At 50.8% G+C, this 13708-nt stretch overlaps 1 protein-coding gene across 1 annotated transcript; it reads right to left on the bottom strand.

The window, feature by feature from the left end:
• Window positions 1–12530: 12530 nt before the first annotated feature.
• LOC136480848 (uncharacterized) lies at window positions 12531–13037 on the bottom strand. The gene has a single exon (XM_066478284.1). The coding sequence runs from the start codon at window positions 13035–13037 to the stop codon at window positions 12531–12533; it is 507 nt and encodes a 168-aa protein (XP_066334381.1).
• Window positions 13038–13708: the final 671 nt, after the last annotated feature.

Below are 13708 nucleotides of genomic sequence, written 5' to 3'. Positions count from 1 at the left end.
GCTGCTGATACACATCCCTAAGTACGATAGAGAGACCAACCTAGGCCACTGGCTTGAGGATTATCGCCTCGCCATGAGGGCCGAGGGGTCAGACGACGACTTCACCGTCCAATACCTTCCTTTGTTTCTGTTGAGCTCAACTAGAGCTTGGCTAGAGCGGCTTGAGCCTGGCAGCATCCGCTGCTGGGGTGATCTCTACTTTGTCATCATCGGCCATTTCCATGGTACATACACCTGACCTGGGAACTCATGGGACCTACACAATTGTAGGTAGAGGACCGATGAGACCCTTTGGGAGTACATCCAGCGATTCTCCAAGAAGCTCAACGAGCTCCCCAACATCACCGACGCTGACATGATCGATGCCTTCATCTATGGCATGACCTATGAGGCGCTCGTCCACCAAGTATGCCACCGACGAGGTGGCTGTCTAGGCCAACTTCAGCGGCAAGGCCAAGGCTACTGGCCACCTCACTGATGGAGATGGCGGTGACAACTCTGCCTCGGCCCAACGTTGCCACGACAAGAGGGCCAAGGACTAGTAGTGCCATGGGGAGGAGATGGTGGCTGTGGTCGACAATGCTGCCAGGCCTAAGCCCCGCGGGAGGGGCGCGTGCCCTGAGCCCTTCAAGAAGGCGCTCGAAGCCCCCTGCCCCTTCCATGGGGGGCAGGTGAAGCATATCCTCAAGGACTACGCCACCATCTGGGGCTACATCCGTGTCACCCTAGGCCAATAGGGGAAGGCCCAGAAGCCTACCCCGAAGGCCGGCAAGCCGACAGATGATACCAAGGAGGACAACGCTGAATTCCCCGAATCCGATCGCTGTCTCATGATCTTCGGGGGCTCCTAGGCACATGAGTCCCTCTGACATCGCCGCATCACAGAATAGGGGGTGAACACCGTCCACACTCTAGCCGCCTTGATGTGGCTCTGATGGTCCTAGACAGCCATCACCTATGACTAAGGAGACCACACTGACCGTGTTCCTCACCCGAGACGCTACCGCTCATGGTTAGCCTGATCGTGGGCACCACACGCCTCACCAAGGTGCTGATAGATGGGGGCAGTGGCCTCAATATACTCTATGCCAGCACCCTGGATAGGATGGGCATCCCGCGAAGCAGCCTCCGCCCCAGCAAGGTGTCATTCTACGGGATCATCCCGGGGAAGGAGTCTATGCCCCTCGGGTGCATCTGGCTCAATGTCACATTTGGCTAACTAGAAAACTTCTAGAAGGGGTCGCTCACCTTTGAGGTGGTGGACTTCCCTGGCGTCTACCACTCTCTCCTCGCCCGACCGTGCTTCGCCAAGTTCATGGCCATCCCTAACTACACCTACCTGAAGCTGAAGATGCTCGTCGAGGGTAGCTTTGAGCAAGCCTACTACTGCGAGCAGGACTACATCACCCAAGCGGCCACACTATTTGCCCCCTATGGTCTCACCGACTCCAGCCATGACATAGGAAAGGCCCCGGCGAAGGAAGGAACCAAGACGGTGGCAACGCCCGACCGACCGAGCGTCGGCGAGGCCCCTAGGACCGCTGGTGGCAGCGGTGGTTCGACTGGTCCCTCCATCCAAGCACTTGGCCCCATAGAAGGGGCTGACCCTATTGAGGTGAGTTCTGACCTTACCCTATGAGGGAAGGCCATCGTCGAGCCATTCGCCTAGTAGCTCTGCCTCTTGAGCCAAGACAAGCCTGTCGACCTCCTTTGTTGGCCTACCTCTCCAACAACAAAAATCAAGATAAAAGTCTTGCTCTCCTAACCTTTCTACTCTCCCTGCCTAGTTACTATTCTCCTCTTCCTGAGTGACTTCAGTAGATGCTCGGCTGCATTGAAAGAACGACTAACTCATCAATTGTTGCTCCTTTTCTCTAAAGGAAGGCCGCGACTAGAAGCCCCTGGGCGAGCGAGGTCAGGATGGATGGAATGAGCCGGGCGACAAGGGGACCAAGCGAAAGATCGGTGAGCGCTAATAGGATGGCCCTGACCGTCACATTACCAGCTATGTCATCTTTCCATTCTCTTGCATCCATTTTGTTTCATTTCTGTCTATCTCTCCCGATCCTTAGACGGATCACGCCTCCCAGCTGCACAATGGTATGGGGCCCCCCAGAAGGGGCATCGCTGAGGGTCTCAAGGCTAGCCCATTGGGCTTCAAGGCCACCCGAGGCATCTAAAAGTATGAGAGATGCTCATGGTCAGGCACCAGAGGCCTTAGCTAAGAGCTCAGAAGCAGAACCGGTTGACCATCAAGCGATGTCTAAGTACTGACCTCGAGCCGCTCCTAGTAATCCACTAAGGGAGGTAGTGAGCCCCCAAGTACCGACAGACGGGCTCAGAAACTATACGAGTGGCTTGGTCAGGAAGCCGTGGATCTCCCCTCTAGGGGACATGACTAGGGCACAGAACGACCATAAACCTAGGGTTCTCATGGACTCACCCACTAGCAGCATGGGCATAGCAATCTTGGCCACCGAGGCCATTGTCGTAACGTCAAGCATGACTCATGAGCAATGAGATTACAAATGGAAGTAATTCCATTAATTGGGAATGATTCAATTACATTATACGGTGGCAAAAACTTCAAACGGCTGACGCCTATACAACAGCAAAGACCGTAGGGCATGTCCGACCTCAAGGTCGGGGCCCTGCGGTGCGTGCGGCTCAGGCCAACCTCCGGCAATGGGATCGAGCCTTCGCCTTCGCTGGGGTAGAGGGGCCACGACCAACACGTCGTAGTTCTCTTCCCCCGTTAGAAGGCGGAAGGAAATTCCAGCGATACATCACTAGAATCCTTCCACTTTCTAGGGAAGGGGAACGCGATAGATGCATCTTGTGTCATGTCGTCGCCCCTCCTTCGCTGGAATCCTTCCACTCTCATGGGAGCGATCGCCGGGTGGGGGAAGACAGGCTCACTCGAATGGAGGCGTCGCACTTCACTGTCGCCATGGCCACCAGGAGTTGGATCTGAGAGGAAGAAGAGGAGTCGGAGAAGGGATAGAGGCGCTGCGCCCCTAGGGGCTCCCCTTTATAGCCCTAGTCGATGCGCTGTGAGCGGCTCTGGGCCCTATGATTAGCCATCGACGGCTAAAGGGGCCACTGGGGCTAGCTAGGCACCCCTTCAATCCCCGCAATGTGCCCAAATAGGTTGCGTGATGGTGGTTGCGCAATAAAGGTGGAGTCAGGGAGGGCATTGATAACAAGTCAAGACCCCGCTCCACTTTCCACCATGCACGCCGCCCACTCTACGCACATCTTCTCATGGGACTTGAAGGGATCCGGCTCTCCTCAGGCACACCGGTCGCTCTCAATGGCCTAGATCTGCATGCACCAAGTGCCATGGCCTCTCCTCCACCAGATCTGCTCAACGTGGCCCAACATCCCATCTCCCAGACAAAGTGCGATGGCATGGGAGTGCACGCCATAACTCCATCGGTAGGCGCGGGAGCCCAGGCACCATCAACCACGTGCGCAAGATGTCAGAAGGCGGAGAGCACCCAGAAGCCACCTTGCCCATTGACAAGGAGGCCTCACGATGGCCTCGGGGGCTAAGCCAACTCCCCAGATGGAGAGCCTAGGCGGCATGCCCCCAAAACCAACCAAATCTCCGGAGTTGGGTCGGGAGCCACTGAGTGGTGGACCCAATGAGCATGGTGTGCTCCCCGCACCCTGACCTATGGCTGCAAGGATTGGCTAGAGAGGGTCGAGGCCTACTATCGAAGCCCTCAAAAGGGCGTGGTGCGCTGGGTGATTAGGTGGCCTTGAGTCAAAGCTTAGATGCTCTCGATCACCCGACCCACGGCAGGCCTAGACCAAAAAGGAGGGTGCCCCTGGGATCAAGGTCGTCAACTCCTAAACGAGTTTGTCGAACCCTCACCTAGGCCACAAGCACGTGCAACCTAGGTCGAAAAGGGGGTCAGCACCACCATTGCTCGGCCCCGATAGCCAAGCATCCCCATCTCACTTCAGAAGGTCCCCATGAAGGTCATAACACTCTCATCAGCGGAAGACATCTCCACCATGGCTGGCTCAATCTACAAAAGATCGAGTTCATCCCTTCATCGCCATCACGAATCCGATCAAGTGAGGCCACGAAGGGCTTAGGGGCTCCTGACGATATCCTAACATATGGGTATGTTAAGCCTCGAGATCAAGGGTTCTCGACCGAGAGACCCCTACCGACCCTTCCAGGATCGCCTGGGGGCTCGAGGGGCTATACCCATCGGGTACGCTCGCGCACACTCTCATGCCAAAGGGATCGGTCGAGCCCGAGCACAACCGCCGTCATCGCTCGGGGCTGCGAGGCTTGACCGAGCCTTAGGCTCCTAACCAATAGGAGCTTGGACCTAATCCTTGGCCTCCTCCTGGCCTTAGGCGCTAGTCAAGGCCTAGGTACAAGAAGACATGCCGCGAGCCACCAAGGCTCGTGGGCTCCCTAGTGCTGCCCCACGAGCTCGACACTGTCAACCACTCCTCCGATAGGGTCACGCACGGGGCATGACGCAAGAAGACAAACTCCTCCATGGCCATGTTAGCCCCTCGAGCCGGCCTCCTTCGCCACCAAGAAGACTCCAAAAGGTGCACATAGGGGAGTTTGGTGCAAGCTGACACAGCCTAACACTTAGCGTGTTAGAACAGAGCGGCCGAACGATGCCTAGGGACTTCTTTAGCTCCATGACATCGCCACGATCTCTAGAACACTGCTGCAAGACCATTCTGGACTCCGACGCATGTAGACCATAGGCTCAGCCCCCCAAACTGCCATGTACCGACCTATCTCGGTATATAAGGGATATGTCAGATCCTAAGAGGCGGGTGGGATAATCCAAGACAAATCATTCACATCCTCATCATTCTGCTCAAGCTCGGCACTAAGAGCAGAGCAACCCAGAGAGGGGCACCAAGAGCTCCTCCACCGCATCCGCTGTCTTCCTCTTCTCTAACGAGGAGGGAAGGAGCGCTCCACCAGTGGCGAGGCAACCTTAGGATCAGCACCGAGTGATTCCCTACCAAATCTCTCTCTTTCTCCTTTACACTCTGTTGTAACCCCCTAATTTTGGGTGCTCTTGAGTATAAGGATCATTAGCTGCTGAACGTCGGGCATCGATTGGCCTAAACCAAGATAAACCGTTGCGTCCCCTATGTGATTCTTGTGTTCTTGAGTCCACCCGAGCCACCGGAGACATGCACTCTGAAACCACCTCGAACAACAATGCTTGCCGTGGTTCTGACCCCGCGACAACCGCTAAATGCGCTTGCTATAGGTTTAGGCCTAGTGTTAGTGAGGTTTGCATACCTCTTGCTCATAAGGTGTTTGCGCACACCATTTTTGTACTCATAGGGGCTTGTAGTCTTACGAAACCACACCAACCGTGTTTGTAGTGTGGCCACGACTGTGGACCAAAGGGAATTATGCCCATAGTGGTTCAGCTGGAAGCTCGATAGTGAAGACAGCAGGGAGCAGTCCAAGAGAGGCATTCCAGAGACATAGTTGCACGTGGGGAAGGCTCGATGCTATCTACGGAGTTACTCTACCAGGAGCTTGGCCCTTGCAAGGGGCTCCAACGAGGACTAGCAGAAAGCTTGTGCGCTTCTCGATACCTCGGTAAAATTACTGGAGTTGTCAATGGGAGTTTGGATCTCTATCTCAGTTAAGCTTCCGCATTTACTTTACTACCTTAGTTATATGCTTTACCTTTCCAATCTTAGTAGATAGGCTAGTTCATAGGATTGGAGCCTAGGTTACTTAACTCTTTTGCGGTAGAGATAGCAACGCACCTAGCAAAACTATAGTTGCAGATTTAGATAGTTACTTAATTGAATAGGTTTTGCTAAGGTTACAAAATAGAGGCCATAGTTAGAAAATAGAGTTTTAAGTTGTCTAATCACCTCCTCGCCCTCTTAGGCGTCACGGTCCCTTTAATGCTCTATCATTAGGATGCAAATTTTACTAGCTTCGGTTACATGTTTAGTATGTGTGAGAGTTCTTTGGCATGACTTACTACTTTTTTCTAGCTGGATATCTATGAGGATGTAATAGAAACTACAATCATGAAAGTCCAATGCAAATTAGTCCAAATTCAATCGTAACCATGACCAATGAAAGAAACACCAATTTAGGGGAAGATGTCCTCGCAATAGTAGGGTAGGATGTTTTATCTATGTTAACATTCTAAGAACATCCTGATCAAATACAAGATGAGATCATATGGATCTGCATTGTTTTTTAGAAAGGATGGTAAAAGCTTTGCCACGATTTCTATTAGACGAAGAAAGGAAAAAAAGCAGTGCCAGCTTAGTTTTTTGAATGGAAACTGTGCACAAAACCATACAACTGAGGAGAGTGTTCCACTCATCCTTACACGACTTTGGTACAACAACCGAAAAACTATCACAACTCACGCTACTACTTGCTCCAACTTGGTTGAAACGACCCAACTAAAACAACTTAAACACGATGACCTGTCGGACGACACCAAACGACATAGCTTGGGGCACCACCATGGATAGATGAAAGGAGCAACTACGAAATTGGAATACCTAGCCATGCCTCCAAGGAGGAAACGACACTAAAAGCGCCGACAAGGTAGCCCGCCATGGGAATGTTTTCACCTACAACATCTAGTATGGTAGGAGGAGAGATAGGAAAGGACCCCTATGAAAGGTCCTAAATGGCTAGAGGGGGGTGAATAGCCTATAATAATCTCTACAAAATACTACAACAATTTGATTAGTACAACAAATGGTGAATAAGCTTTTTGCTCTAGCTCTACTTAAAAAGGCAAGCACCTACCAACAATTCTGGTAGTTTATGATCTCTAGGCACACAAGAGCTATGTCTCTAGTTCTACACTAGTGAGCTAGCTAATTAGAACAACTAATTACTTCTAGTTACTTAACTAGGCTACACTAGCTAAGCTAGAGCTACCACTACATAAGTAAATAAGAAAGTAAATATAAAAGAGTGGTAGTGAGGTTATACCAAATGTGGCAAGTGACAATCAATCAATACCAAGAGAATTCCAAGGAGATAATTGACACACAATTTTTCTCTCGAGGTTCACTTGCTTGCCAGCACGCTAGTCCCGTTGTGTCGACCGTTCACTTGGTGGTTCGTGAGCTAATAGGCATCACAAGCTTAGCCTTACAGAAAGGCATCGTAAGAACCTACACAAATGAGGGTACTCACTGACACGAGCAATTTACTAGAGTAGCTTTTGGTGCTCCATCGGGGAATAAGCCTAAGAACCTGTCACAATATCACCGGGAGTGGCCACGAACAATCACCAACTCATGCCAAAGCTCCTCTGCTGCTCCAAGCCATCTAGGTGGTGGAAACCACCAAGAGTAACAAGCAATCCCGTAGCTCACACGATCTTTAGTTCCACTAGATGCTCAAACTCTAAGCAAATGCACTAAGATCACTCCCAATCTCACTTGGATGATGAATCATTGAAGGAAATGAGTGGGAGGTGTTTGATCATCTCATTCATCTGAGATCAAGCCATGCAAGACTTGTGATGATTACAAGTGGCTTGATGGAGGTTGGTGCTTGTGTGGTATCAATATTGGAGAGATGGAATGGAATACGCAAGGTAAAGGTATATTTGTAGGGCATTTTATTTCACTAGTCTAAGTTGAGTAGAGAAGTGCTTGACCAGGTTTAGGATAGATAGCCATACTATAAAGAGGGAAAATCTTTTAGTTACAATGGTATCTAGTACCACTAAGTGTGAGTCTCATTTGCATATGCATTGCGCTTAGTGACGTGGTGAGGTGCAAGAGAAATGCCTTTCGAAATGTTTGAAAAATGCTAACTCACACACTTGACTTGTTGGAACACTTGGTGGAGTTGAGCACATTTGAAAAATCTTTGAATATGAATTTTGTTGGGATGGATAGCCCTCCGGATAAGCTTTCTGGAATGTCCTAGACACCCCTTGACTCTCTGAACAACCTGAAACACGTGCAACATAAAACACTTAAATACAACATATATATCTAAAACAGATAAAACATCTAGAACATACACTTGCAACATATGCGTGAAAATATATACAACATCCAAATAGAACACTTGCAACATGAAACATTGAAACACTTGCTGCAACAGAACACTAAAACAGATGAAACATTTTTTGAACATACTATTGCAACATATGAGTAAAAACATATGCAACATTCAGATCAAAATGATTGCAACATACGTCTAGAAACAGATGAAATATTTTGAACAAACGCTTGCAACATGCCTCTAAAACACTTGCAACATCCTCTAATCTACTTTTGCAACATCCATATGAAATAATTGCAACATACATCTGAAATGCCTGAAACACTTAAAAACATATATATGCAACAAAAGAGAGGGGAAGGTCGGGCCGGTTGACTCCAGTCGTCAGGGTCGAAGACGGTGGCGAGCGGCTGCACGCGAGCACCACCGCCACCAGCGCCACACCACACCGGGGTGGGGGAGAGATGCATACTCCCATACAACACTGTTGCACCACCTCGATGGATCTCGCCGAGTGGGGGAGAGGGCCACCGGATCTGCAGCATTGGGGGGCCCCAATGGGTGAGGACGGCGGGATGGGGGGAGGGGCGCTGCCGGGGTGGGGGAGGAGGACGCCGGGGTTGGGGAGGGCGCGCGCCAGTGTTGCAAGCAAGCGAGAGAGAGAGAGAGAGAGAGAGAGAGAGAGAGAGAGAGAGAGAGAGAGAAGCAGCAGGGAAGCATGAGAGAGAGGAGCTCGTTGGGCAGATGGCGCGTGCGGAGCAAAGCGAGGCGGCCAGGAGTTGAATTTGTTTATTTATTTATTAAGCGATCGGCGTATGCAACAATGAGGTAAAGTTATGGTGCACATCACGCCACTCGTAGAGATGGGTGTCATTAGCGTCGGACGCCCTGGTTGTAGCATTATTAGATAAAGATATATATATAAGTCACAAAATTATTGTGTATAAAGTGAAGGAAGTCCAAATGGGTAGCTGGAAACGAGTGGTAAGGACCAGCTATCTTCAATTTTCTGCAAACATGAATCGTGCACGTCATTGCTAGGTAAATGAATTGGGACAAAAGATTTCAGACATGTGCACGTCGCTGCGTGGAGTCCGGGACTGCTATATGGCCACGTGGGCTGATTTTGACTCTTGTCTTGGGCTTCCGAGCTCCTGGATTATATTGCGCAGCCCATGTAGGACTACATATTTTTGCTAGTATGTACTGTTCGATCGTGCATTTCCCTCTGTGCGTTTTCCGAGTCACGGAGCCCAAGACGAGGACAACCACCCGGGCCCACGCGAGGCTTTATTATATTACCATCCCCCGACTCTACCAAATCGAATGGGATCAGCAGAGCAGCAAAAAACCGAACCCTAGCGATCGAGTAGCGACAGCGACGGCGGCGCCGCTGCTGTCCCTGCCAGTCCACACGATAGCTCTGAACCCGCCCGGCGCCCTAGCTCGCTCGCATCTCCCCTCCCTCGCCGTCGCTGAATCATCCGGCGGTGGTGGGTGGGGTGGAAGTGGAAGAGGAACGCCGGCAAACATCGACGACATGTATGCTTACACTGCATCCGTATCAGCAGCACAGCCAGCAGCACCACCTGGTGGTGACAATGGCAGCAGCAGCAGCTCTTCGCGACCGACACCGACACCGCCGCCGCCACGGCCAAAGCTCCTGTTGGATTCAGGTGCCAGTATCCAGGGTGACGCCAGCCTCCTCTCCAGCCTCCGCGACGCGCCGGCGGGGAGATGAGGATCCAGGTAGCGAACGGCAACACGTTGCCCGTCACCATGATAGGCGACATACAGATGGTAGCCGCAGGCTTCACAATCCCAGGTGTTTTCCTTGCGCCAGGGCTCACATCAAACCTCATCAGCGTCCGTGAGCTCACGAGGCAGAGCAGGATCTGCACGTGGTTCGATGGAGACCGGGCGACGCTGTACGCGGGGCCCGAGCTGGTCGGCGAAGCAGTCGCTCCACAGGAGAATTCGTCCGGTCTCTACGTGCTGCAGTTCTTGAGCGTGCCAAAAAAAAGCTGCTGCTAATGCATCATCTGGTAATGGCTTGGATGGAGAAATCAGATTAGTGCCTGTTTGGTGCGGCTCCTCCTCACGCGGGAGTTTCGGCTCCACGCTTAGCTGGCTAAAAGCACTACTCCGCGAAGCCGATGCGGTAGCGGCATGTTCGCAATAGAATTCGGAGAGAACGAAAGAGGGAAAAGGGGAAGAACTCAGCGAGAAAGAGATAGCTGTCGGAGGACAAATCAGTATTCGAAATTCTGTTACATCACATTTACAATAATCGGTCCTTTTACATCATATTTTCCAAATATGCTAAGTGTGGTTTTATTTCAGAGTAGAATAGTGGAATCAAAATTCAATTTAGATGATCTCAGTTTGGAAATTGTAGCCATTTATGCTTCAAATTTTAGAACCATATCGTGGTCTCCATGTTACCACTTGTTTCTAGTGTAGCCTGTGATGCAAACATCATGGCCGCGCGTCATCCGCAAAGTTCAATTTCATCAAGCACACTATAGCTCATTATTTTTAAAGTGGTTAACACACAAATACGTTTGCTGTACATGTAGATGCCAAGAGATCAAGGTTTTAAATCTCCTGCTAAAGGTATTTAGCGGATGACCTCTAAAAAAGCTATAACGGAGGCTAAATGGAGCTATAGCGGGTTATAGCCGCTAAGTTGTACATAAACACAAATAGCTTGATCTGCCTCAAATAGCTATAGCCGGAGATTTAAAACCTTGCAAGAGATAAGAGGGATAAATACATACATGTACGATAGGACAATACTGTAGGAAATAATTCACATCTATATACTTTTTTTTAGAACACACATCTATATACTGTGACAAGAGAGTAGCACATGCATGAAAGGCTGCACCCCTGTTATATCGTGACAAGGAAGATGTATGTATTGACCATATCATGTTGGCGTGCTATCTTCACAGACTTTGTCGTGTGGGATATCGAGGAACTCGAGGTGGTACGGGCCATCGTCGGCGTGCAACCGGCCTTTCCCGACGATTTTACCGCAGCTCTGCTCCATGACAGAGCACTGGCCGCCGCCGAACATGACGAGGTAGCCGCATTCAGCAATCTGCTGCACGGAGACCAGGTTTATGTCGGTAGAGGTCTGGGACACACCGCGCGTTGGGGACACGGAAGTTGTCGCAAGATACGGTGCCGACGCCGGCGACGGAGAGGACCCTCCCGTCGTGCGCCTGGTAAGCGGCGGCGGGGCTACCTGCTGGAGTAGTGGGCATTCTGGACCTGAACGACGGCGAGAATAATGACACGTCGCCGACTACGTGGGAGGTTGCCCTCGAATCCAAGATGAAGACGCTGCATGGCCGCCTTAGGGGGGTGGGCAGCAGGTGCGACGGGCGGGGGCCCATGCCACGAGGGGGCCCATGAGTATATGTATGTAGTACTTAGTATATGTATTTGGATCATTATAATGAAAATTTAAAGGTTCATACACTTAGCCCAAGTAATTAGGAATTGGATTGCCATCGCTTTCTATTGTGATATTTGGCTATTCGTCTATTCCTCATCGCTTCCAACCTATGCTGCAAGTTAACTCTTATTAGTAGTATTATACACATTAATGGTCATATTATGGGCTTATTTGGCTTAGCTGCTTTTCAAGTGCTCCTTCGGAGAAGTCGGAACACTCGAGCAGGAAGAATCACAGATTGCAGCTCGTCCTCCAATCCTAAAAATGGCTCCAGTTCTTCTTCTATTCACCAGAAAATGGATGCGCTCCTCCTAAAGTGTTTGGTACAACTCTTTGGGCTCCTCCGCATGAGCTGCTACCGGAGCCAAAATCATGCCAAATTGGTCCTAAAAGATTAGATTGCTAGGCCCTTGCCGTTGGCTTGCCGAAGGGCCTTTAAAATTGTTGAGACGGCCCTGAGACGCTGGTACGTCGAGGACGCTCGGCCGGCGACCTGAGGCCCGGCGTGTTCATCTTCAAGATGCACTTATGGCTGTGCTTGGATCGCTCGTCTCGGCTGGGGCTGTCTTGTTTGCCATCTTTGGCAATATCGTGCTCTGATCCCGTATAACAGGTTTTCGCCACTCGCAGAAGCCTTCGATTTGGGTGCTTCCGTCTGCCGAAAATAATTTGGTTGTTCAGCTATCATCGATCGATGCGCATGGTGCAGAACATGCTCAGCAATCAGCATGCATGAGGGTAATAAACGCATCTGGTCATATGAGGAGATACTGAGACAGAGGATTATTAAGGGCGCCCTTTTTGCGTGCGTACCTGGTACAGAGGAAGTTGTCGTCTGGTGCCTCAGCACCGATCACCGATAAGATACTTTTTTTTTTCGAACGTGCCGTGGCACGTTTTTCATTAAGTAGGAGTAGAAAGTTTGTTTCAAACCTAATCAGATACGGTAATCCCACGATTACCGAATCCGAGGCTACCAAGCTCGCATGAGGATGTGATTAGAAACTAATACAAATATGCGACTGAACGGCCGACAAAAACTACTAATCAAAGCAGCGTCTGCAGCGACGATAGGTGCCTGTAACCTGCCAAAACCCAGACGTTGAGTTCGTCGTCGATGTTCTGGACTAGCTGTGTCGCCGTTGTTGCGATCCTGTTGAAAGTCCTTGCGTTCCACTCCTTCCAAAGCATCCAGCCGATCAGGAAAAATAGGGAGTCGAAACCACGGCGCATAGGCTTCGGGATTAGCTTCCGGTTGCGCAGCCACCATTGCATCGCCTCTTCTTCGTGAACATGCACGAGGTCATCCAGATGTAGACGGCGTAACCACAGAGCCCATACTTCCCTGCTGAAGACGCACCCGAGAAGAATATGGTCCATAGTTTCCACTCCTTGATCACAAATGATGCAGGTGTCCGAGTCCTGCAGTCCATGGCGGAATCGCCTAGCTGCAGTCCAGCAGCGACCGTGCATGACTAGCCAGTAAAAGAACTTGACTTTAGGCGGCGCCCACAATTCCTTAGCACCCAGTGGTCTAGAGGAGCCAAGAAACATTGCCCCATAGGTCGAGGCCGACGAGTACAGGCCGTCCGTCGTTAGCCTCTAAGTGAAAGTATCAGGTACCTCCGGCACTAGGTGCACCTGCTGAAGCCTCTCCCATAGAGCAACAAACTCTGTAAGAACTCTCATGGTCAGGGGTCCAGAGATATGGCGGACCCAAGCTCTCCCGCGCAGTGCTCAACGATAAGATACTTGTTTCCAAGGAGGAAGAGGAAGCAGGAGGTGGCGATGCCATGACGGTGAGAATGAAACCTCTGTTCAAGAAGTTGGTATGGCAATAAGACGACGGAAATCGTCAGGTTACAGACGAAGAGTTGAGCGGCTAGCGCCAACGACCGCGTGCCGGCCCGTAGCTCTTTTGCCACTTGCTCAATGGTTTATTGCTGCCATGGACGACTTGGTGTGCTCGCTCAATGAGGAATTGAGGACAGAGAGCGAGAGCGAGTAGTTTACACTACTACACAAACGATTAACCGCGACACCCCCCCGATGGCCTCTGAGGCGGGCGTCCATTTTAGCCCGCCACGGTTAATCCCGTGATTTACCGATGCGGGCATTTTTTATTTACCGTGACAGGCTCTTTTGTCCGCCACAGTAAATTAATTTACTGTGGCGGGCGTCTTAAGATGCCCGCCACGAAAAATACCCTATTAACCGTAGCGGGC

This window comes from Miscanthus floridulus, chromosome 9, assembly GCF_019320115.1.
Source record: "Miscanthus floridulus cultivar M001 chromosome 9, ASM1932011v1, whole genome shotgun sequence".
NCBI lineage: Eukaryota > Viridiplantae > Streptophyta > Magnoliopsida > Poales > Poaceae > Miscanthus > Miscanthus floridulus.
The sequence above is the reverse complement of the archived record's forward strand: the minus strand, read 5'-3'. Positions and strand labels throughout refer to the sequence as shown.